The sequence below is a fragment of the Montipora capricornis genome, chromosome 6 (assembly GCF_036669925.1).
Source record: "Montipora capricornis isolate CH-2021 chromosome 6, ASM3666992v2, whole genome shotgun sequence".
In the NCBI taxonomy this organism is placed as follows: Eukaryota; Metazoa; Cnidaria; class Anthozoa; order Scleractinia; family Acroporidae; genus Montipora; species Montipora capricornis.
In genome coordinates this window covers 1,327,949-1,352,948 of record NC_090888.1, presented here as the reverse complement: position 1 = coordinate 1,352,948, position 25,000 = coordinate 1,327,949, and the positions used below count along the sequence as shown (strand labels likewise).

The 25,000-nt window shown below is 38.0% G+C and overlaps 2 protein-coding genes and 1 pseudogene across 3 annotated transcripts in view; 2 read left to right on the top strand and 1 right to left on the bottom strand.

Moving 5' to 3' along the window:
- The first annotated feature begins 692 nt into the window (after positions 1–692).
- On the top strand, positions 693–2,196 carry LOC138051169 (uncharacterized; annotated as a pseudogene).
- Positions 2,194–12,127, bottom strand: LOC138051170 (protein SCO1 homolog, mitochondrial-like). The gene is made up of 6 exons (XM_068897330.1): positions 11,947–12,127; positions 6,468–6,693; positions 5,902–6,099; positions 4,980–5,078; positions 4,581–4,696; positions 2,194–2,929 (listed from the first exon to the last, which is right to left on the bottom strand). Exons 1-6 carry the CDS (start codon positions 12,031–12,033, stop codon positions 2,789–2,791), a joined length of 867 nt encoding a protein of 288 aa, XP_068753431.1. The 5' UTR covers positions 12,034–12,127; the 3' UTR covers positions 2,194–2,788.
- A 2-nt stretch (positions 12,128–12,129) lies between these two features.
- LOC138051166 (cilia- and flagella-associated protein 74-like) overlaps positions 12,130–25,000 on the top strand; it is a 35,328-nt gene continuing 22,457 nt past the window's right edge. The window contains exons 1-21 of one of the 2 annotated variants that reach the window (XM_068897325.1): positions 12,130–12,694; positions 13,016–13,091; positions 13,507–13,573; positions 13,874–13,962; positions 14,629–14,727; positions 15,058–15,162; positions 16,786–16,959; positions 17,842–17,952; positions 18,161–18,263; positions 18,339–18,496; positions 18,613–18,643; positions 19,425–19,526; positions 19,924–20,016; positions 20,828–20,928; positions 22,387–22,459; positions 23,226–23,288; positions 23,404–23,481; positions 23,826–23,867; positions 23,995–24,113; positions 24,212–24,278; positions 24,414–24,503. In XM_068897325.1, the coding sequence (XP_068753426.1) occupies positions 12,544–12,694; positions 13,016–13,091; positions 13,507–13,573; positions 13,874–13,962; positions 14,629–14,727; positions 15,058–15,162; positions 16,786–16,959; positions 17,842–17,952; positions 18,161–18,263; positions 18,339–18,496; positions 18,613–18,643; positions 19,425–19,526; positions 19,924–20,016; positions 20,828–20,928; positions 22,387–22,459; positions 23,226–23,288; positions 23,404–23,481; positions 23,826–23,867; positions 23,995–24,113; positions 24,212–24,278; positions 24,414–24,503 (1,992 nt within the window). In that variant the 5' untranslated portion in view covers positions 12,130–12,543. The remainder of the gene's footprint in view (positions 12,695–13,015; positions 13,092–13,506; positions 13,574–13,873; positions 13,963–14,628; positions 14,728–15,057; positions 15,163–16,785; positions 16,960–17,841; positions 17,953–18,160; positions 18,264–18,338; positions 18,497–18,612; positions 18,644–19,424; positions 19,527–19,923; positions 20,017–20,827; positions 20,929–22,386; positions 22,460–23,225; positions 23,289–23,403; positions 23,482–23,825; positions 23,868–23,994; positions 24,114–24,211; positions 24,279–24,413; positions 24,504–25,000) is intronic. The other variant, XM_068897324.1, reaches the window with a different exon arrangement.

Below are 25,000 nucleotides of genomic sequence, written 5' to 3'. Positions count from 1 at the left end.
ATTGTCTTTCTCTTTGATTGTAAGTAATTTAACGGTGCCTACTAATTCAAAGGTATTTTTGCGCTGTTGTATGAATATGGGGAAAAGCAGATCTTAACAGGTGTTAGAGCGGTTTTCAATTGAGTGTCGAAAGTAATTAGATAATTACTTTGGTTTATGATTACTTCGCTCAGTGATTGGTTCAAAGTTCTCGCGCCATTTTTTCAACCAATCAGAAGTGAAACCAAAACCAATCGTGGCTCACGCGTGCACATTTTCCCGCGCTTTGTGTCGGCTACGTGTAATTACTTCGAGTTTTGATTGGTTTAACGGATTGTCTCAGTCCTTTCTGATTGGCCAAAGTAATTACTTTGGTTTTGGTTTTACGACACTCAATTGAAACTCGCTCTATTGAAATGCGCAATAACAATAGTACGCATTGTAGCTCATTGAAGGTCATTGTAGGTCATTGAGATTATTGTAGGTCATTGTAGATCATTGTAGGTCAGTGTAGGTAGGTCATTCTATAAATACACTCCATACCGAGAGCCATGTTAAATTTGATCTATTGAAGTCACATGGTAAGGAATTGACCAATCAGACGTTTTTCACTTGTGACGTCCTTTGCCCTTGATACGCCCAGCGGTCCGCCCAGCGTAACGGGTACAATCACGTGACGCAACTGTCGAAAGCTGTGTTTTGTCAAAGCAAAGTGTAGAGCATAGAGTGATAATTTAGGGAAGTTTCTCCAAAATTAGGAAAGGACTGTTGTAATCTGGAATTGCTATTTTCAGGAGTGCCAAAGTCGAATTTTTGAGGCAATGCGAATATCTGAGACAACATCTAGTCCATCAACCTCTTACAGTTTTGCCAAGCAGTGGTACCGAATTAAGGCAGCTGGGTACATTGCCTTGTTGATTGCAACAGCACCCCTATGTTTCATGGTGACTTTTTGTGTCTGGTTGTTTGTCAGAAATTCCAAGTACGATTCACGTTTGGATACCTCTCTCAGAAGAAAGGTTTTGATATCAGGAGTGGCTCACACCAAAGCATTGCATGTTGCAAAAACCTTAGCAAAAGCTGGTCATCGTGTGGTCCTGGCAGATGCAGAAGATTTTTGGTGTTCTGCAGCAAGATGGTCTTGCTTAATTTCAAAGTTCTACACTGTGCCAAATTTAAATCCAGCTGACAACAACGAAGCATACATCAGTGGAATCGTAAAGGTTGCAGAAAAGGAAAATATCGATTGGTATATTCCAGTCAGTCATTATGAATCAGCAATTCCTGATACAATTGTCAAGCAACGTCTTGCTAAGTGACATGCCTCGTTTTTAACGATGCTAAACTGACTATTACTCTCGATGACAAGCTTCTTTTCTTGGAAGAATGCAAAAAGCTTAATCTGGATGTGCCTTACTTCAAAAAAGTGGAAAATTCAACTGAAGTCTATGAATTGGTTCAAACAGGCTTATTCCTGAATTCGCATTACTTCCTTAAACCTTTGCTGGACGGATCTCTGGACCGATTAAATTTCACTCGAATTCCCAGTGACACTAAAGAGTTTGAGAAGTATATAGTCCCATATGAAGCATTGTTTAAAAAGAACAACCCTTACATGATCCATCAGTTTATAAACGGAAAAGAATTTGCTGCCAATGCCATTGTAGTTGATGGCAATCTCCAGGCTTTCCATGTATGCCCATGTTCTCCTGTGCAAATCAGTTATGATGTTTTCAACCATCCTAAGATAAAAATGTGGGTTGAAAAGTTCTGCAAAGCAAAGAAAATTACAGGGTGTATCTGTTTTGACTTCATGGAGGATGAAAAATCTGGGAAGATTTATTGCATAGAATGCAATCCGCGCCTTCACTCTAGCATTGTGTCTTATCACATGCATGCAAATTTGGAACGGGCCATTCGAGGAGCCATGGAAATAGAGTTCCAGTTATCTGAGTACGTAGAGCCACAAGTCCCTTCATTGCCTGTTTACTGGCTTTACAATGAAATTGGCAAATTTGCTTTACTTCAGCAAAGTATCAGTGAATTTGTGGGCATTTTGTTGGGTGGTAAAGAAGCAGTATTTGATCTTAGTGATCCGTGGCCATTCTTTATGCTTAATCATTGTCAGATCCCATTTATGTTGTTACAAGCTGTCATCACTGGTGAGATGGACTCTTGTCAACTATAACGTTGGCCAGCTGAGGTAGAAATAGAGGCTGTTCAAGGTGGCAAAGAGAATGATGGAATTAATCATCCTCAATTCCATTTGTTTATTTAATATTACTTTTATATACTGCTTACACAAGATAATGAGGGAGGCATGGAAAGTAAAATTTAGCAGTTTTTCCAACATTCAAGTTAAAACACTGAAATGTTAAACTCTCATTTTCCTGGTAGTGCAGTGTTCTCTGATGTGACTGTTGGTGACTCACAGCTCTGACCATAAATACTTATTAAATTAAGATTGTGTCTTCCTAAAATGTTATTGTTATAATAAGAGGTTGGCTGTAAATGAGATGTAATGTTGTGATATTCTTACGGCCAGCCATGTGCATTATGTCCGCTGATTATAATTATTTTTGTGACAGGAAAGGAATACGAGAAATGATTGTCAGTTCTTATGATTTTAACGTTACACAAGCAGACCCATCTGATGTAAATAATAATTATTATGCTCAACAGCTTTAAATTTTTCCTGTTTTGGTGAAAGGTTAATCTCGTTCTAATTTATTACATGTAATTTTGTTTGTGCTGACATAATTTTGCTGAGTTTATTCAGTGACTCTACATGTTTGCATCTCAAGTCACTTTATTTTTTCTGGTTAAGTTTGTGAGAAATCATGTTTCTTGTAATCCCAGCAGCAATGTCTTCTGCTGTTTTATTCTGTCCAAAATACTCCACAAATTCACCAGAAGGATTCACAAGATATTGAATGATAGTATGATCAACCTGTTAAAAAAAAAGGGAAAACCATAACTTCACATGTTCACATACTGGTACAAATCACATAATTTGTTATGGAATGTTTAAAAAACGAGCAGCAGTGTTTTATTGGGGTTTAAAAACACGAGGCGATAAAACATGTGCTGCGAGTTTTTTGAACGGCTTAAAAAACATTCCACAAAGAGCGTGTCCCTCTGGACTCAAAACAATGGTTCAAATTGTGAGAGGTGAATATTAGCATACAAGAAAAACAAGCTATGCCTTATTAGTATTCTTTATATAAAGAATACTAACGAGGAGTATTTTATCAGGATATAAAGCTCATACACGTGACGTTTTTATTGGTGTTTTGATAGGCTGTTAGGTTCATGAATTATTAATGTTTTTTTTTTAAGTCCAGGTTCAGGTTTCTTTGATATAACACTGTCTGTCTTTGATCTGTGGAGGTCAAGGAGAGAACCAAATTGCATGGACTCTATAGTTTTCCACTGAAGGCTGTATAGCGAAGCACTTCATATCTGAAGCCTCGAGAAATTAAAAAAAGATTGTTGTGTTTAATTAATAATTATCCCTTTCAACCCTAAACTGGCCTAAACCGGCCATACTTAGTATTTCACTCTGTCTAATGCCAGATGATCTTACTCTTCAATGGGGAACCCCCAGGAGTCAATGTGTTAACATACTGGTTAAACCAAGTGACAGGTTTAACTGACTTGTTATCATTAGCCATCTAGGAAACATGCCGGTATTAAGTTTCGAAATAGTAGTAAGAGTATTGACGTTGCTTTGAAAAATTTACTGTTTTATTATCCAACTGTAGTAGTTATGGTACAAAAAACGCATGAAACAAGTACAACTATCACTGAGTATTTGTACTTGTTGTTTGTATTTTGACTCGCCGTAGTGGGCTCGTCAGAATACAGCACAACTCATAAAAATACTCAGTGATACTACCCACCAAAACATCTAATGAGATATATATACTCACTATGGGTGGTGATGATGTTTGACACATTGAACTTGACGTTCCTTAAAATAATTCAAAAGTCTGGTTGTCTTTTTAAAAATAATTATTGTAGGGCTGCATCATTAACCCATTGACTCCTGGGGGTTCCCCATTGGCGAGTAAAAATAATGGTCTGGCGTTAGACAGATCGATAAAATACTAAGTCTGGCCGGTTTGGGTGTCAAGGGGTTAGCTGCAGTCACTGTGAATCTTTTGCATGCTTGCATTGTTTTGTCAAATTGTCACCACATTTTGAGCAGTAAACAGCATGCCAGCTATACATGTAAACTTACTTTCATTGAGTTTTACACGTACAAGTCGTATCAAAAGAGGTAAAGGCAAGTCTTTACCTCAAGTCATTGCAGACACTAGGGGCTATTTGGGGCAGAAAAATAATGGAACAAAAATGAGAGAAAGGTCGCTACTGACGTTCTTCTCGGGGTGGGGGGTGGGGGTGGTACTCCCTTATATGGGCTACATTGGAATGTGCAGCCCCAAAGGGTATGGTTTTTTATTCGTTTTGGTCTCAAATGGGGTATGGTTTTTTAACTCAAATCTTGAATTGGGTATGTTTTCCAGAAGAAGCTTTTTCTTCATCATTAACCTTTAAGACTATATTATTAAAGATGGACCTAGGCACTCAAGACTTACAATGTAATCATTATCTTCATCTGCTGGCCCAGCACTATAGTACACTCTATATGCCTTGCAAACTTGATATATTTGTTCAGCAGTGCCTGTGAGACCAAGTAGACGGGGGTGAAATTCTAAAAGAAAAGAAAGAAAGTTATTGAAGCTAAGAATAGGTGGTGAGATTTGCTCACATTAATAACTGAAAGGTGGGCTACAGAGTAAAAGGCTCCTTTGAACTTGAGGTATGCAGAGTTTGACAGGAGACTATAGATAGTTAAGACTAATAGTTATTATAAGTCTGTTGATATATAAGTGCGACACGACTAACGTTTGCAAAAACGGCCTGCTCCCGTCTGACTTTGTAGCTCAGTCAGTAGAGCAGCAGTGATCTAACCCAAAGGTTGTGGGTTCAATTACCTTTAACATACGCCCTCACAGCTTCAACATCATCCCTTGATGGATCAACTGTAATAAAGAGAGGCTGGAGCTCAGTACCCAGCTTCTCTTTGTTTTGATCTGCAACAAGGTAAAAAGCACAAAGTATTTTTGGCGCAAGATAGGGCTGTATTCTTAGAAGGACTATTAAGTGGTTATGACCAAAAAAAGTGATTTAATGCTAGTATCAGTAATGAGGAGGTCAATAAGAGGTGTGAGATATTGTCAGTGTTGACAATATTTTGGAGATGGCATTTTGGCAAAGAAAATTCCACCTTGTAATAATGTCACGAGTTCATTCAGCATAAAAAAATGTAAAATCGGAAAAAGGATTATTTGCCATGCCAATTCAAACACCCAATTTCAAGAAAGAATAGTAGTGGTTGACTGGCTTGTTTTTAAGAGAAACTCTTCAATGAAAATGCCTCCAGAAAAAAAATACCTTAGCGATCTATAAAAAGAAATGACGAAAAACATGCATGCTAAGGTAGAAATCAATTACACAGGTTATTTTTGCAGTTTACTTTTTTAGCTGTCTAAGGAAAGGTGCTAACAATATTATTGCTGTCGAGAAACTTTTAGGGTAATTCTGGTCTGAAATTTGTCATGTACGGAGCTGCTGTGTATCATTTTTGCATGGAAAACCACTCTTCAAAAATACTTTTTTTGAAATCCTTTCCCAAAAAATGCTGAAGTGGTGAATCTCGAAAACCTGGATTTAGATTTGATCCTAACTATCCTCCTCAAGTGCGGATACTTTAAATTTATGATCCGTTTTTGGAGTTCGCCAAAAAATCGCAAAATCCGTTTTCAGACAAAAAACGCACCCTAACTAATACTAGAATTAGACAGGACTTCGTTATAAAATACACTTACTATCATAATGACAATTAACTTTACCTACCAACAATGTCAATTGCTTTTGCCATCTTTTCTAACTCATCTGGACAAATATCGGGACAGTGAGTGAATCCAAAATACAGTAAGATCCACTTTCCAAGGAAATCCTTGTCAGTAACAGCTTTTCCATTTTGATCTGTTAGGCTGAATGGCCCTCCAAGTGCTACTTTTCCAATTGATCTTTTCTTTGCTTTTTCTTTCTCTGAATTTAAGATGCAAATATATCCGAGAGGAAGTGAACAAAAGGAAAATGTGTTAATAAATGGTAAAACTGAAGAGATGTGCTCTATTAACCTCTAAAGAGGAAGCAGGCTCATGGCACTATGGGTCTCTACTTCTAAGCCCTCCCTAACCTTACAAGCAGGAGTTAAATCTGCAAAGTATGCACTGTATACCAGCCCTAATTTGGAGAATTTTCAACTCCTGGCCTCCTATTTTTCTCTTTTACTGGCAAGTAGTCTGGCTGGTAAAATTCAGAAAATAATTTTCTGAATTAAGTCGACAATGATACTTCCATTTGCAACTAGTCTTTTGACAACCTGAATTTATCAAAATAATGTTCTACATCACCTCTTTCCTTTTCCTCTTTAATATGCCGCACATAGAACAGCAAACCTCCACCAGCCAAAGCTGTAAGTGCTAGTGACAACCAAGTTACAGGACCCCGCCTGGATGATCTCTTAAAAGCTTTATCAATAACCTTCTTTGACGTTCCCTCTTCAGACCTAGCTTGCAAAGTTCTTGAAGAATCTCTCAGACCTCCTCTTTGAAAGCAGCTTGATGTTAAAAGTTTTACCTTTTGAATATTATAAGAAAAATATACAAGGTATTCATAAAAAAACTGTAGTTTTGTACCACTATTGACGTTCTTCTCGGGGTGGGGGGTGGGGGAGGTCCTCCCTTACATGGGCTATATTGGAATGTGCAGCCCCAAAGGGTATGGTTTTTAGTCGTTTTGGTCTGAAATAGGGTATGGTTTTTTAACTCAAATCTTGAATTGGGTATGTTTTCCAGAAGAAGCTTTTTCTTCATCATTAACCTTTAAGACTATCAACAAAGCCCTTCTCAAATTATCAAGCCAACCATGTAACAGCTGAAATAGGTCTGAAATAGAGTATCAAAATTTTGGTCAGGTCTGAAATAGGGTAGGGAGAATCGCAGATTTTGGTCTGAGATAGGGTAAGGGTTTCAGGAAGTGGGCTGCACACCCCCACCCAATTTTTACTTGGAGAACCCCCCTCCCCCAGCCTCCTTCATTCACCTTCTCACATGCACTGTATGTAGTACCTAAAAGGGGTTACACAAGAGCCCTTTTCATGTTGTCGTAGCATGATCTTGGGTTAAGTTAAGTTAAGCTCAGTAAGATGAGTGTAAACCTCAAATATACTGTATTTAGATCAAGGTAATATTAGAAAGATAAAAATTATCAGTTTACAAACAACACTATTTTTGTAATTCAAATGCATGGGGCAATTAACCGGCAGAAAATAAGGGACCACATTTGAAGTGTTTTCATTGGGAATAAACAGAGAAATAAGAGAACAAGGAAAGTACCAGTTTATTCCATTTATTGTAGAATTTCACTATGTGATACATTTTCAATCTGCACTGCTCTCAGTTAGCAATAGCTAGTCGAGGCGAGCAGTGGTTACATGTGTATAAAAGAGAGAACAAGTAGAGAAAGCTATGGTATTCAATTGCGTTTTACAAACAATACATTGTAGAATGAACAGGTATACAAATAACTAGTGTACAGAGTATACAGGCAACTAACATTAGAAAATATCATCTAAAATCAAATCAAATCAAAGTGCAAATATGAAAAGCCAAAGTACATATATTTTTGTTATTAAGACAGATAAATCAACATGAAAGTCTTTGGGGTAGGATATTGTGAATTTTAATTTTAAATTTGTTTTTGGATAGATGGTGAATTTCACGAGGTAAACTATTCCAGATTTTTACACCATTTCTTGAAAAGGATTTACTTAAGCCAGTGGATCAATGGGTTGGTATCCGCAGCCAATGAGGCTGTGGTTGGTGCATTAAATTATCATGACAGAAGAACATGGGTCACAGTTCAGTGTACATGTCACTGTGATAAGAGACAAATAAACAACATCTTAAGTGTCTCATAGCCCTAATCACTCTACAAAAATGTTGTTTCAGGTCTAGGACTTTTGACTTGGTTGTTCATCACTAGAGCAGGGACTTCTAGTCAATGACCTGTGGAATGTGACCTGTGTATTAGACTCACCCCAGCTACACTGACTGGATACAGACTTTTGAGGATCTGCTAAATACAAACGTAGCTGTTGTAGTTTGGAATTTTTTTCAGGTCAAATTTTTTTAAACCCAGGTTAAAATTTTCCACCTAGTTCATAATATTTAAACTAGGTAATTTTTTTTTTACCTAGGTTATTTATCAACTGTCTAAAAAGGGCTTTTATTTATGGGGTGTAGTTTAAAAAATAGGGGCCTGGTTTTTTGGGGGGGTCTAAAAAGAATAGTACACACAAAAAAAAAAAGCAAGAAATTTGCCCTCCTCTGAGAATTAAAATGGCTGATTCCCCTTTGACAACTGTCACCGTTCATACATGACTATTCCATAGAACATCACTGGTATGTTGTGTCCCAAACCTAACCCTGAAAGCTAACCATTTGAAATTAGTGCTTAACCCTAATCACTAAACCCAGAGAAATTATATACCCTAGGTTAAAAAAATTTTAACCCCAAAATTTAGGTTAAAAAAATTATAACCTAGGTTAAAAAAAATTTAACCTATAATTTAGGTTCAAAAAATTATAACCTAGGTTAAAAAAAATTTAACCTATAATTTATGTTAAAAAAATTATAACCTAGTTTAAAAAAATTTGACCTGAAAGTAAAATTTAACTGCAACGTAGCCTCGTGGGACGGTATGCTACTCTTGGCTGGGGATATTAACCTGGACATGTTCGCCCCTGAAATGTCTAAGGTGAAGCGTTACAATGAATTGTTAGACTCGCTCAATCTCAAGCAGATGGTCACTAAGGCAACACGAATAACGAAGACGAGTAAAACCTTGATTGATCACATAATTACTAACACGCCGAAACACATTACTTACACTGAAGTACTTCCATGTCCGCTGGTAAGCAACCATGACGCCCCGTATGTAACTTGTTTGCACGAATGCGCGGATTACACGTTATACACCTAGACACAAGTTCATCAGGAACAAAAAACGATTTTCCAAAACAACTTTTATTGATGACTTTGCTGTTCTGCCATTTGAAATTGTGTATGCTTTCAACCACCCTAATGACAAGATCGCGACTTTCAATCGTCTCGTTACAGACTGTCTCGACAGACATGCGCTGCTGAAGAGAACAAAGGTGACGCGACCCCCTGCATCCTGGCTAAATGATCCGACCTTGCTCTCTCTGCAAGTAGACCTGAAATCAACATCTGGAGGCACACGAACGTCCTCCTAAGGAGGGCGCATGGGACATGTTTCGACACACCCAAAACAAGCTCAAAAAAGTGATCAAAAAGGCCAAGCGGTTGTTTATGATCACTGCACTTTCCTCGAAGCGACGGAAGGAGGTTTGGAGGACGGTAGATCGTATTCTCCAACCAAGCCAGCTACCGCTCCGTGCTGATCTCGACGATCTTAATAGGCACTTTGCCTCAACGGCTGAGCGTGTCACTGCTTTGTCTCCGATGTTCAACCAGGACATCTACCGGTTGATCAATCGTCTCTCAGATGACTCACACTCCTCCTTCCGTTTCCGTCATGTCACTCATCAGGAAGTGCTTAGAGAGATAAAGGGACTGCGATCAGATTGCTCGACTGGACCAGATAACATACCGGCTAAGTGTGTCAAATTGGTGCCCAAGTATCTGGCCTCTCCTCTTACACATATCATCAACTCATGCCTTAACAGACTGAAACGAATATCCCCCGTCGTGGAAAACTGCGTGCATTAGTTAGATTCCTAAGATGGGTGAGCCATGGACAAATGACGATTACCGACCCATCTCCTGTATTTATGAGAAATTGGCTCTCTGCCAAATTACCGATTTTCTCACTGAGAATGCCATCTTACAATCTAACATCAGTTCATATTGGAAGTGTCACTCCACTACAACCACAATGTTGGCGATAAGGGATGATATTACAAAGGCCACGAAAAGGGGTGAAATTACACTGGCTGTCATGGCAGACTTCTCTAAGGCCTTCGACACTGTTGCCTTTGAAAAAATCCTGTCTAAGCTCCACCAAATGGGTTTCTAGAGGTCCGCCCTGCAGTGGATAGCAAGTTATTTAACGGACCGAAAACAGTTTGTGCAAGTTGATGACCGCTCATCAGCACAAATCAGTACTACTCACAGGGTTCCTCAGGGATCAATTCTAGGACCCGTTCTGTTCAACCTCTACGTGAATGACCTATCTTCTGCCCTTCCATCTGAAGTTGTATGTCATCAGTATGTGGACAACACGACGATGTATACTCATTTCAGGCCATCTGATCTTGAAGTCGGCCAGTTGGTGATTCAAGACGGCTAAACAAGCAGTCAGATGGTCCTTAGAATGCAACCTAGCTCTGAATTCAAAGAAAACAAAGGTGATGATGCTGTCATCAGCTCAAATGTCAAGGGCACATGGACTTGAGACATCCTCACTTGATCTCACGGTTAACGGTAAAAGGCTTGAGCGTGTTTCAAATTTTCGCCTGCTGAGGACCCAAGTCAATCAACACCTCAACTGGAAGGAGGAGATTAACTTGAAGATCTCTAGCTGTTACGCTACATTGGCGTTAATTAGAAAATTAAAGCACTTAACTCCCTTCCATGTCCGAAAGCAACTGACAGAATGCCTGATTTTATCTAAAACTGACTACAATGATAAAATTATTGTTAGTCATCCAATCCTGGGATATCTATTAAAGTGCCTACAACATTTTCAGTTAGCCCCTGCAGGTTTCGTTCTTGGGCGCTATGTGCATATGCCGGATTTAATCAAACTAGGATGGATGCCAATAAAGGAACGCAGAGAGAATCATTTACTTAACACTGTTTTTAAAGCTTTGCATTGTAATGACTGGCCGTCCTATCTTAAGCTAGACATTCACAATCCTACACGGACACTGAGGTCTTCGAGAGAAACGACGTTAAAAGTACCCCTCGAGGCAGGTACTTTCCAGGACAGTGCCTCCAATGTTTTTAGTTCACTACCCTCTGCTGCCAGGAACTCTGTAGTTTTTAGTGATTTTAAAACTCAAGTGAGGATCGAGTATCTGATAAATAGGGCAAATGCATGTTTGACTTCTTGATTTGTCTATATCCTTGATTATTTACCTTTGCTGCAGTGTCTTTAATATTATACATTATTAATATCACTATGGTCATTATTATTTTAATATTGTTGTAAATTTTACAGATGAAGAGCCACCTTTCAGTGGAAACACTGTAATAAAGCCATTATTATTATTGTTATTATTATTATTATTATTATTACACTGTACCTACTGGTTTTGCAGTAAAGCTCCAAGTTTTAACAAACTCAACTGGGAAAAAGAATAGTTAAAAAATAAGGGGGATTCCCCTCCTTTTTGAAGTTCAGTGACAAAGAAAGCTAAAATGGAGTTCTTAGTGCATTGGCGAAGGTTACAGCACGAGCACCCAACAAATTGACCAAAAGCTGCTGTATTGCGGTCTGATTTTACGAGAGGCTCTTTAAGCTTCCAGGTAATCACGCTGGGTCGCCTTCATGCTAGCAGCACAACACTGAGAAGTCCGTGCTCTTCTCATCTGGGGGAGGGGGGGGGGGGGGGGGGGTATCTTCACGGTTACATATGACAGCATTTTGCCCAGAACACTCTCAGTGAGGCCAAAATCCTAAATTTGCACCTCAAAGTGAAACAATGAGCATCCCCGGCCCTTTCTTATGCAAGTACCCCCCCCGCCGGGGGAAAGAGTCAGTCAAGACTTGGTGACGAGGATCTTATGCAATGAGCATACGTAAGGGATAAATAATAAAGTTACGTTCACAGGTAATCTTACCTGTGCTTGAACATCTCTTCGATTATGGAAGGAATTTCGAAGGAACTCATTATATCTTCTAAAAATAGTCATTCTTTGCCCAAACATCCTCTTGTTCTAAATCTATATGGTGTTAACATTTACAATTTGATAAGCCCAATTCCATCCGCCATGTTGTTTGTCAGGCTTGGTTACTTAGCCAATTCAAGCCGCGGTAACTCAGCTGGTTGCTGTCATGGCCGCTTTGTTGTTATGTTTGTTTGTGTCTTCTATACAGGCAGAGCATCTTTGATCCACCTGTAGTGTTATCTATGCTGTATTATTAACTTCTGAGGAATCTACCTGGAAACTTTCAAGAGTTTCGTCGTTCTCGAGATTGGTAGACAACCGAAAGAAGCTGCGAACTTTACAATATCCCATGAAAACCTTTCTAACACGCTGCTCTGTTATCATTGGATTCAAAGAACACGTTTACTAGAACTTGGATAGTTTTCGTCCTAATTTCCCAAATGTGGTGGGAGTTTTTTCCGGAAAGAAATTCGTGCTTTAATTTGGATGGAATTTACAGTTGCCTAGTACTTAGACATTCTTGTGTACAATACAAGTCAATTTGTTAATATGGCTGAGGTGGATTTAGACAACGAGGCTTTAGAGGAAACAAGGATCGATGACACGAATGATCAAGTTATTGAGAATGTTGTAAAATGTCAAGATCCCGGAGAAAGTGCTCAGAAATTTCAACAAAACCATTGGCAATTTTCAGATGAAGGTTAGTCAATACAGTTTGGTACTCCCATGAAAAAACTTCATAGGGTTTAATAGAAAGACTTCATAGGGTCAACACTATGTTAACTCTATCACAGACTTGTCAAGAATGAAATGGTGTCAGTTATTCAAGCATCTTTGCTTCCCATTTTCCAAATCTTTGCGGCACGCTGAAATCATAGAGGTGGTTGGCATACAACTTGGAAGCTGGTTTAAGTATTTAAAGAAAAGATAGGTGTTAACGATTAAAAGGTTTCAACCCTAGAAATTTCCTTCTTGTGTCGCACGCATGTAACAAGTACATTTGCATTTCTTCTTGTGCCAGGACCAATTGAGTACGAGAGTGATCCTTCTTCTGACATTGATAAGAATTACTTCAGTGACCAGGAGTCACTAACTGGGTAAGACATGGTTGTTTAGATATTGATCCAGTTTCCTGTACAGGAAGCTGGCAATGCTTATCATACTTAAAGATCTTGAATAATTAAAAGTTGTACACTGGAGTAAACTTGCATTGGAGTCTCGTGTTAGAGGAATAACTTTATATCTCTTAACCCTTTTACCCCTTAAGCCAAACCCGTTGACAGCTGAAACTTGAAAATGGGGTTTAAACAAGATTTGAACACGGGAACTCAGAATACCGTTCCAGCTCTTTATAGCCGTTTGGACAAGCTGCCTCCTCCTCTGCTAGCTTGAAACCATGATAGGTGCAAAACAATCTTTTTTTGCTGCCAATGTATCATTACCAACATGGTCTTCATCCTTATTCTCGTTATTGAATTTACCAACAATTTTCTTGTTAATTCCACAATGCAGAAGTATGGATGGTGGCTTAGAAGAGGATGAGTACACATCTGATCCAATTGCACAACAAACTAGACAGGTTAGTTTTCTTGGTCATTAGTTAACATGCAGCATTACTTTGGATATTCCTTTAAGGACCAGGTAACAAGCAAATTGGCCAGTTTTCCATGCTATCAATTAAATCAAATTGCCATTTAACTGTGACATTCCCTAAAATTATAAGTAAAAAGTATTGTAAAAAGTATTGTAAAAATCTGTAATTAAGATGTTCTGAAGAAAATATTTTGGAAGATCTTTTCAAGACCTGTGAAGGATTTGTTAGTAAACATACATATATATTATTGGTATATTATCATTTTTATTGTTTATCAAATTTCAGGAAAAATTACATCATCTGGCCTTAAGACGTCACCTTGACCAATTAAGTGAACAAGTCCTGGAGAAAGACTACCTTGTCTCTCAGTTCAGGTATAAATAATTAAATAATATTAGTACATAGATGATTTCATGTATATTAAACAAGCAAAGAAAAAAACTGGCTATGCTAATAACTCTTTCAACTACGTTGTAGTCTTGAGGACTGAATTGCAAAGGGCTCAACTTGAGGAGATCTCTAGAGCTGAGGGGATCTGGCAGCCTCTACATACAGTCTTTGTATGATTCTGTGGCACAGTGTGCACCACTGCCAGATGTAATCAAGTCAATAGACCATTTTACAGTTCTGTGTTTAGTTACCAGACCTTTAAATGAAAGCAAGGCGGGAGTTGACCTTGCTTTCAATACAAACCTCATTGCTTTTCTTATGTAAATCATGTTGTTGCAGTGACTGTGAGGTTTGTATCAAAACCAGGTCAACTCCAGCCTCGCTTTTATTCAGAGCTGTAAAACAGTCTTACTATAATTATTTAATGAGAGAGTAAAAACCCTTGAGCTTCTGCCAGTTTAATAAGCTTCTTGGGAGATCGTTGTTTTATTTTCTTCAAGCATGAACATACAATTCAAAGTACTTTCAAAGAAAAGATCCTATTTACCTGGCAATTTTCATCAGGTGCTTTCTTAATCTACAGTGTTAAGTTGACAACATCAAATTTCTAATAGACCACACTGTATATCAATTTTTTTACTTTTTTGTAGAGAGGAGCTGAAGAAATGCCAAGACCATATAGAGCAACTGCAGAAAGAGAAAGATGTGGTCAGCAATGATATTGAAGAAGCAGAGTCCCAGAGCAATATGTGAGTTAGAAATTAGAAGATCTCATCTATTTATTTATACAGTGGATACACTTACTGCAAGGCGTAAACCAAGACTCGCACCCTTTTATTATTGCACTGCCATCTTGAACCTCTGTTTTTCTCCATCATAAACAAAGTATTAGTTTCACCCACCTTTTTGGAAACCAAGTAAAATCTCATATACACAATTAATTTTATCCTCATTGGAGAAATGTTGCCTGCAAGTGGTTGATATTCACCCTGGTGATAGATTCCTTATCCTTTGGTATTAAAGGGAATGCCTCTTCTCAATTTGTGATTGCTACTTTCCTTTACTTTCATTGAAAATAGGGCATCACTGTACAGATTGCAGGCTTTCCACTCCAAACTGTGTGCGGAAATAGATGCTGAAAAGGATGTGCAAAGAGAAATCCTACACAGGCTTCAAGAAGCAGAGTAAGCAACCATATTGTGGTTATTGACTCAGAGCTTAAACTGGAACTTGCGCTTAACAAAATAAAGTAAATCAATTTAAACTGAATCTAGTAATACAGAAAGGAAAGAAAGGTTAACTGCGCTCATACTGGCATAAACCTCTCAGTCTCCAAAACCTTCAGGTCGCTGGAGTAGTTTGTGCATTTTTTGTTTGCAAAAAGGTTTACGTAAGTCTGATGTAGCTTGGGAGGAATCATAATTATTCCAAATTCTTGCACAAGCTCCAGAAAAGGAGAGCAGTTGTCAACTGAGTCTGGATCTCTGGATGTACAGTAAAACTAACGTGCGGTTGAAGATCTGGCCCCAGCTGTTCAAACTATGGATAGGGCTATCCACCGGATAAATCACTATCCAGTGGATAAGTCATTATTAGCAAAACCATTTGGGCTATTCAATGGATATTGATTTATCGGGTGGATAGCATCTGGGGCCTGGTATAATATGAATGGATCTGGTTAGGGCGAATGAATAGAATTTTCAGAAATATATAGAGGGGTGCATCGATTTGTAACATTGTGCATTAAAATATTCGAGGACGTAAATTAAAGTAACTTAGTTCAAGAGCAGGATTTCAGAACTGAGAAAATTAATAAAGGAAAGGCATGTGCTCTACTGTCAGAAAAGTACATTAGGCGAAGCGCTGTGAGATTAAGATTTTGTTCAAAAGAGAATTGGCGGCCTGGCCCGAGGATGTTAAATGTTAAACCATAAGGAAACATACGGCTCAATCGTAGAGCGATAATTTTCTGGAGAATTGAAATGGACACAAAGTGCCTTAATTTTGCAATGGTCCCAACACTTTTGCTTATTTTCAGTATGATTGTCGATGTGATATCTCCAAGAGCAACCACTTTCCCTTTGTGACTATAGATCTTTCTCAGACTGAAGGTCACTGAAAATAGGGTAAAATTGAACAAGAGCTTCCCTGATCAACTGTCAGCTGACTGTCAGCTGATACTCGGCCAACAAATGGCCAACTGTTGGCCAACACACGGTAGACAATAGGCCGACAAACAACCAACAGTTGGCCAGAGTATTGGTTGACAGTCTGCTGACAAACTGCGAACACTTTCAAGAAAATTGTCGACTGACAGTTAGCTGACAATCAGCTGTCGGTCTTTGAACTGTCGGTTACACGTCAATTGGTTGTTGGCTATTTACCAATAGCTTTTTTGCACATTGAATGAGAATAAAATAGACTTCATTTCAATGAGCATATTTCAAAGACCAAAGAAAAAATGTCCATTTGTCTATGTGTTACAACTTCAAGCCAGCTTGACTTCGCATGTTACATGTAAAACATGTATTCTATTAGTGTACCTGAAATTAATTCTTCAAAATACAAGATTAGTTTCCTGATAAAAAGTATTTTTCGGAATAAAGGAAGTCAGTTATTTTCTTTCAAATCTTAGCTGAGCTTAAATTCTTTTGTCAGTAAACTGTTGGTGAACCACCATGTGTGTAGCTTACCGGTAATGCTAACTTCTGAGTTATCATATTTATGCTCTAGTCTGTTATTCTTCTTTTGTTTGTTTGGTTTTTTTCCTCTTTATTTAAGTTTATTTATTTACTTTTTATTGTTAGGTTTGCTCTTGCTCAAGCTACCGTTGAACAAGGAAAATTCCTACTTCCTGGAAAAGAACTTGAGAAAGAAGAGAAATATGCAGAAAAACAAAAAGCAGACCTTTCTGCTGTGCGTTTGCGTAAAGAAAATATGAGTACCGTTGTATCAGAGAGAAGGAGAAGAGCAAGAGAAAAGTAAGCTTTGAGGAACAATTCAGAAGTAGTGTGAAGTATACCTAGGCAGACTGTATATTTAAATTATTAAAATTTATATACTAGCATTAGATGGATAACCATCTCATTGTAAATCTCTATTAAAAAACAACATTATTCAATCATACTTATTACTGAGTGACTTAAGATCTTCCATGTCCAGGGTTGTCATTAAGTTTTGAAGGTGTAACGCTCAAGATTTCATCTGTAATATGTAAATACATGGCCAAAGGCCATGTAAAGGAAGGCTTAAAAGGGCCTAAGCCCCTTTGGGGGGGTCTGGAGGCATGCTCCCCCAGAAAATTCTTAAAATTAGACCTCAGAAATGCATTTTCCTGCACTCTGAGGGGCAATTTTTTTTTATTTTCTCAATCAAAAAGTAATGAAAATAAAACAGGGCAAACTTCCACAACGAAGAAAGATAAACTACCCAAGTGGAAATGGTCATGCATCACAGAACTGTGAAAAATGGTCAGTGGAATCTCATTTATAGCAACTACGGTGCATTGATAATGATTTGTTGCTAAAAATGGCATCGGAATCCAACAACAATCATTTGGGGATGTTGTCCAAAGGTTTTTTACAGAAAAGGTTTGGATTTTTACCAAAAAACACGTCTTAGAATCAAGAACACAGGGCAGCATTATAATTATGAATTTTGTTTTAGAATGTAAATGTTCATAAATAAATTTCCATTTGTTTTGCTCTGTGAATATTCATTCTGCAGCAACCATCACCCGTAACATTGACTGGGCTCAGCTGTAACAGGTGTTATGGGTTATGGCCCCTAATGACAGCCCTGCATGTCTACGGTATTTGCCATTGATTTTAATTTTAAATGTTTTTCAAATAATATTATTATAGAGAACATGTATCTGCTTTGAGGGAGAGGGAGCGCAAACACCGGCAAGCAATAGCTGCAGCTAAACGAAACAGGGAACAAGCATCCAAGTTTCTTAAAGAAACAATGTCCAGGTATTTTTAATATCACTGGGAACACTTCGGAGCTAAGAGATTGAATTGTTACTAGGTACTTGTAGACTTACATCTCTTTTTGATAGTTGTCAACACCAATACAACCAAATATCATTAACTACTTTTTGATTATTTTTTCCTATTGTTGGCTGCATGAGGCTTTTTTAATAGTTGTCTACAACTGCTAACTCAATGGTTTGCTTTGCAGAGTTCGTCAAAAGGAAGCAGAGGAGGAGGAGAGATCACGTGAATACATGGAAGACAGAATGCAAGCCATACTAAGCCTGAAGAAGAACATAGAAACAAATAAGGTTATACAGTTGCCTTTGGAAAGCTTTGAACTTTATACATGTATTAATTTTATTAACAGTGGTTTATTATCACAGGAAAATCTACGAGCACTTCAAGCTTGTGATGCGAAGAAGAGGCTTGAGGAGGAAGAAGAAGAACTTCAGGAAAGACAAGAGATTCTTGAAGAGGGATTAAACCCTGACGAGGAACTGACACGGAGAAAGAGAATAAGACAGTTTGAGAAGGACAAAGAGTAAATATCTTATTTGTACAAACACAAATTTTCACTTAAGTAACAATTATAGTCAATTTTCTTGGACAGCTTCAATTTTGACCAATTAATTTTAACACTCTTGCTTACTTTTGTAGAGCATATGAAAGGAGACAGCGAGAGCGCCAGGTGGAATACCTTTTCCTTTTTGCATAGTAGAGTGGTTTTCAATCGAGTGTCGAAAGTAAGTAGTAAATTACTTTGGTTTATGATTACTTCACTCAGTGATTGGTTCAAAGTTCTCGTGCCATTTTTTCAACCAATCAGAAGTGAAACCAAAACCAATTATTGTGGCTCGCGCGTGCACATTTTCCCGCCTTTTGTGTCGGCTACGTGTAATTACTTCGAGTTTTGATTGGTTTACTGGATTGTCTCCGTCCTTTTTGATTGGTTAAAGTAATTACTATGGTTTTGGTTTTACGACACTCATTTGAAAACCGCTCTATACAGTATTTTATACCTAAATATTATTACAGTAACAATGTAACATATCTTTGTCATAACTGAATCGGTTCTAAGTTTTCACTAGGAACACAATCATGCAAGCCTCTGCTGCCAGTGTTTGCAGTAAATGTGGAACATTTTATTCCAGTTTTTAGTGGTGGTACAGGGTTATGCTGTGGCAAGCACACCATATTCCCAATCCCACGGTCACGATTGTTTCCTTGGACAAGAAACTTAATTCCATACTATCTCTCTCTTCACCCAGGTGTATAAATGGGTACCACCGACGTACTGTACTAGTGGAAGTAATCTTGAGATGGACTGGCATCCCATCTAGGGAGGAGTACAGTGTAGCTGCAGCAATACTCTCATTTGCTTCATTCTACAGGAACTAGGATAGGCTCTTCCTGTGTGAGCCCCAGTGGCTTGTGTATAACTTACCATAACTTATCTTCCCATATTCCAGGTTGAAATAGTTGATAACATATTGAAAGAGGAAAAACAAATGAAAAAGCGATACCAGCAACAACCTCACTTGTGGCCTGACAAACAGAGAGAAAGAGTCAAGGTACTTTTACACGTCTCTGATACAAGCATGAACATGATGTAATCAGTTTGCAAAAAAATCTGTGAACATACTCAACACCCTGAGCTCATTAATGACCAGCTGCAACATCATTGGTTTAATTCTGGGGTTTGAGAGAAGAATAATGTGTATTGCTTCATGATTCAAAAACTGAGCCAAGGTTGCAAAGTTGGAAGCTGGGGAGTTTATGTAGCACCTGCAAAGGTAAAATTGCTCCCGCTTCACGTCAAGCAGTTCTCATGCACTTCTATTTCTTTAACCTCACTGTCTCGTGCAAAATTATGTATCCATGTGCATGTGAATCCTTTACCAACATTGTCAGTTTTATCATGGGAGAATATGTACACTAAATGCAGAATTTTAATTTTATTCTTGGTAGAGAATAAACAGAAGACGTCCCAAACCAAAGTTTTTTAAATCCACAAGCGGATCATCTTCTGTAGAATACAGTGCTGATATTGAAGATACTGGGGTAAGACATAACTCATTTATATTCAAGTGAAGCTATATGATCCATTTCATAGATCATTTCATCACTGACTCATTTATATTCATTAGTTCTGTGTCATTCAATGCAGTACGTACTTTCATGTTTAAGGAATTGCTGTCAGTAATACCCAAGAATAAAAAGAGGAAGACAGCCTAATATTAAGCTCCTTATAATCAGAGAATAAATAATTACAAGTACATGTACATTTATATGAATTTGATAATAAATATGGAGGGTGTAAACTGCAGGTTTTTAGGTTAGGGTTGCAGGTCATTAGTTCACCACTGCTGAAACAACCCAAACCTGAGACAATGCTAACATTAGGCTTAAACAGTATTCTTTAGATAATGAATGTTTAAGCCTATTTAAAGTGAGCATTTATGCAAAGGTTTGGATTGTTTTAGTTATGGTAAAACAATGACCTGCTACCCTAACCTGCAATCTGCACCTTACACCATCTGGGCCCGGTTGTTCAAAAACTGATTAACTCTAATCCCAGATTAAAAATTAACCAAGGAGTTAATTTATCTACTCCCAAATGCTGTTCAATGCTGATATTTGGCAAAACTGTACATTAGAAGAAGTCAATCTTGAACAGCAAAAATAAGCAAAAGAAACTTTCACCAAAAAGTTGAAAACACGAAACAAACGTTTACGCTAATCCTGGATTAAGTTAATCCTCTTTCGAACAACTGGGCCCTGGATGATAATTAGTTTATTACCTAATTCAAGATTGTGATGTCTTCAAAGGGTCAATTTGAGGTATTTCTGATCAATTTTATTGTCCTTACAGGGCCAACACATGGCAGGCAAGCTTGGTGCAGTATCTTCAGATGATGACGACGATGATTTTTCTCCTTTTGGAGAAACAAGCCGGGATGAGGCCAAGGAAGGGTTAGTTGTGTTTATTGTTTCTGCTTGTACTTTTGTGGTGACTGATGACTGCATACAGAGGTTTCAGTAGGTTTTTCAATAAGTGGCTAGCTATACTATAGAATACTATAGGCGGTGTTGATGGCAGCTTGAACCCAAACTCAAGATCCTAGTCTTAACCTAAACAAACTGTCATAAGAGGCCCTATAGGCAGCATTAGACTTCCAGTAACCAGCTTTTATTGAAACCTCTGGCATATAACACAGCTTCTGTGGGAGATTGAGCAGCTTACTATATAAAGTATTAATACATGTAAGTTAATTATAAATAACAATAAAAATATTGCTGTATTGAGAGATTTTTCACAACAAATAATATTGATGCAAATAAACAAAAGATGTAAGGATCCCTTCTATGCAAAGGCAGACTAATTGACTATAAATGTACTGATGCAGTTGAGTATTTTAAGAAAAGACTACCCAGCAGGGAAACCCCAGTATTAAAGTGGTCAGATGAGGGCTTGATTTGACAGCCTGGACCTGATTTCAGGTCTGCACACTAACCACTTGGCTATGCAATGATATCCAGGGGTGTAGCGTGAGATTCTGAAGGTGTCCGCACAGAAAGAATGTTTTGAGTGCCAAAGTGCCAGTAACTCTTGAAATCTAGGGTCTTGCAAATACCATTTGCGACTATTTATGAAGGACATTTCAATAAATAAATGCAAAGGAAAATGCATCTGTTGAGTGTTCAGCAAGGTACAACACAAACAGGGGGTTTACAAGCAAAGGGAAAGAGGTCCCAAACCCTGTCATACATCGTCATCAAAACCTTTCCTTCAAAAGTAACGGGGACCTGGGGACTGGTGACGAGATGCTATCCACCGGATAAATCACTAAATCCCATTGGATAGCACGATTGGTTTCGCTATAGATAACCTATCCACTGGGTAGTGATTTATCCGGCTGATAGGCTATCCATTGATTGAACAACTGAGGCCTGTAATCACTGTGTACTTTAATGTGCTGCCTCTATTCCCCATTATAGACCACTTCCACAAATGGTGACCACTTTTACATTCTTTTGTCTTTATGTTAAATAAATTAGACCTACTGCCCTCATTTTGACACAAATATTCTTTTGAAATTTGCTCGTAGTAGCGAGGCTCAAAAGGCTCATTAGCATTAAAACAAAAGAATATTTTGTTTGGCTGCCATTATGAAAGAGGTCTATAATATTAGATTTGAACATTTGTCCTAGTAGTAGACAATAGGTCTACACAAGAGGAGTGATAGTTAATAATTGTAAACCAGTGTTGGAATGGGTGTACGAGGGCACTCACACTCACTTGGCCAACATCGTGTAAACGTACCCTGTCTTGTCACTTGAGTATGCAGTCTTGCTTTTTCTGTCAGTCATCAGTAGGTGTGGTAATACTTTTTAATTTTGTTTGTTGTATGTTTGTCCATTTTTTTTCAGGGACTCGGATGCTGAAGGAGAAGACTTAGCTCAGCCAGAGTTCAGAGGTCTATGGGAGGAGGGGGTTCATAAGGTTTGTTTATTAAATGTTTGGCACCATAATTAAGATGTCTAAGACACACCATTCACAGTAAAATTGACCAATCAAAGGCCTAAATTCAACATATTACATCCTATTAAATTTTAAGGTGTGTATTTCCTGTAGATTCAACCCATTGACCCTTGGGAGTGAGACTTAACAGATTTTACTGCGTCTAATGCCAGATGATTTTGCTCATCAACTGGGGGGTCCTACAGCTGCAGGGAATTTGAGGTGTCATTGGGTTGACTACCAAGATATTAGGTTAAGTCTGCTACGAGCCTGGAAGGCCCTTCAGGCCGGCGCTTATCTCCGGTTTCTGTAGCATGAAGCGACTAGGAGTATTTCTACTTTCCCCTGGATGGGATGCTAGTTCATCGCAGGGTTACCCCCAGCATTAGATTCGCCGGTACCCATTTATACACCTAGGTGGAGAGAGGCACCGTGAGAGTAAAGTGTCTTGCCCAAGAACACAACACAATGTCCCCGGCCAGGACCCGAACCCGGACCACTCGATCCGGAGTCGAGCACACCGCGCCTCCCAACCAAGATATTAAGTAAGGAAAAAATCTTAGTCAGTGGTAGTATTTTGTATTTTCCACTTCAGTAATATTGAACTTAGCCATGTATAGCTCTGAAGCTTCACATGTAGGCCATGTGGCCCTCGAAGCATGGAAAAAGGGATTTGGATAACATAACTTGTTTGGTTGAATTGACCATATTTTGCATTTACGTTTACATTATTTTGCTATCTTGGCAGGAATCTGAGAAAGCAGAACACAGGTTCAAATTTGCAACTTATATTCCAAGTAAAATGGAGCAGGTTTGTTTTTTAATTGTTTTCTTGATCAAACTCTAAGAGAGTTTGGACCTTTTCACTTATTTTAGTACCACCTATTGGTTTTATGCAATCACCAACATTAATTTCTCTGTGTCAGGAAATGATGGAAAGAGCTCTGATGAAGCAAAGAGATGGCATTGTTCAGAAACAAATTGCTGCAGGGAGAGAATTTAAGGTCACTTGTTCTTCTTAATATTTAATATACCTAGACTGAGGTTGTTTTACTGGGACAGTCATACATGTAACTTTCAACTGGCATTTGTGTTTTACTTTGGAATCAAGTGAATCTAAAACAAAAGGGCAAACCATAATAATTTTTATATGAAGTAATGATTTAAACTGTGAATGGTCAGAGAAAATGTGGGAAGATCGGCTAGGTGGGCTCAAATTTTGTAACAGCATTTATCTAGTATTGACCATTCATGAGCTGCAATCTTCTATGATTACTTCTGTGCGAAGTCGTGGTCTTTTAATTAAAGGACTACACTGGGACTAACATTGGTTTTGCTCTAACAACAGGGATGTGCTTTCTATAGCAAACCTGAGGTCATCATTTTCAAGGTATGTTTACAAAATAAATTATTGTGTTTTAACTCCTTTTTCCACATTGAAGTCTCAAGCTACTGAGTCTTTGCAAAAAACTGAGATTACAGATATTATAAGTAATTATGTACTGTTTTATTCCAAGGACTTTGATGTTGGGAAATCTTACAAAAAGAAAATTCTCTTGACAAACATCTCATATACTCAGAACTACTGTAAATACATTGGAATGTCACACATTCTCAAGGATTTTGTAGAAGTGTTGTAAGTAAATCTCTAACATATGGTATAAATGACAATTTTGAGACTTGTTAATATGTAACAATTTTGTGACTTTGTCCCTCTCCTCTTTGTTAAACTAGCTTTGATCCTCCAGGAGTCATGTCAGCTGGTCTAACTTGCGATTTTGCTGTTACTTTTAAACCCATGGTAAGTTAATTCATGAAAATTGAGGAGGTTGCAATAATTATTGCATGTCCAAGTCATGAGCTTACTTAGTGTCAGTTGTGTTTAATTTAAACAGCATGATGGCTCACTGTAGTTTCAATTGGCCTTCTTTTCTAGTTAAATGAGGACCTGGAAGGCCACATTGACTTCCTTGCTCAAACAGGTCCTTTTTCAGTTCCTATAAGATGTGTTACAAAGAAATGTCAGGTAAGAAGCAGATCAGCTTTTTGATTCACTTTTCTTACATAGATTTTGGGATTTGTTAGTTCTTGGGAACTTAAGCACACATGAGAAAGTTGGAAAGTACTATGTGAAAGGTTGTTTTTTAAAACAGCCTTAGTGCCCTCTTTTCATTGTTTGATCATTTTATGAAATTGTATTGACAGAATATTAAACAGGACTGCACGGTTGTGCAAAGAGTTGTGCTCAAAAATGAAGAGGCATTTGAATTAATAAAGTCTGGAATTTTTCTTATGCCAAGGTGCTCTTTAAATCCTGTTAAGTTTGAACAATTTATTGCGGGAAATTAACTCATGAATAGGCCCTTTTACAGTTGTTTGCTCAGCGACCTAGCCTATGAATGGCTGTGAGGCTGCCGATCAAATTGTAATGTAAATTTTGTTGTAGTTAGTCCATATTAACATTACAACAGCACAAAGGTTTGTATTAAAACGGGGTCACCAGCAGCCTTACTTTGGTTCTTA

Coding starts and splice junctions, on each gene's coding strand:
- LOC138051170 (XM_068897330.1), bottom strand. CDS start 12,033: ATGTTTGGGCAAAGAATGACTATTTTTAGAAGATATAATGAGTTCCTT. Junction 5,079..5,901: donor AAAAGCAATTGACATTGTTG/GTAGGTAAAGTT, acceptor ACCTTGTTGCAG/ATCAAAACAAAGAGAAGCTG. Junction 4,697..4,979: donor TGTGAGGGCGTATGTTAAAG/GTAATTGAACCC, acceptor CTTTTCTTTTAG/AATTTCACCCCCGTCTACTT.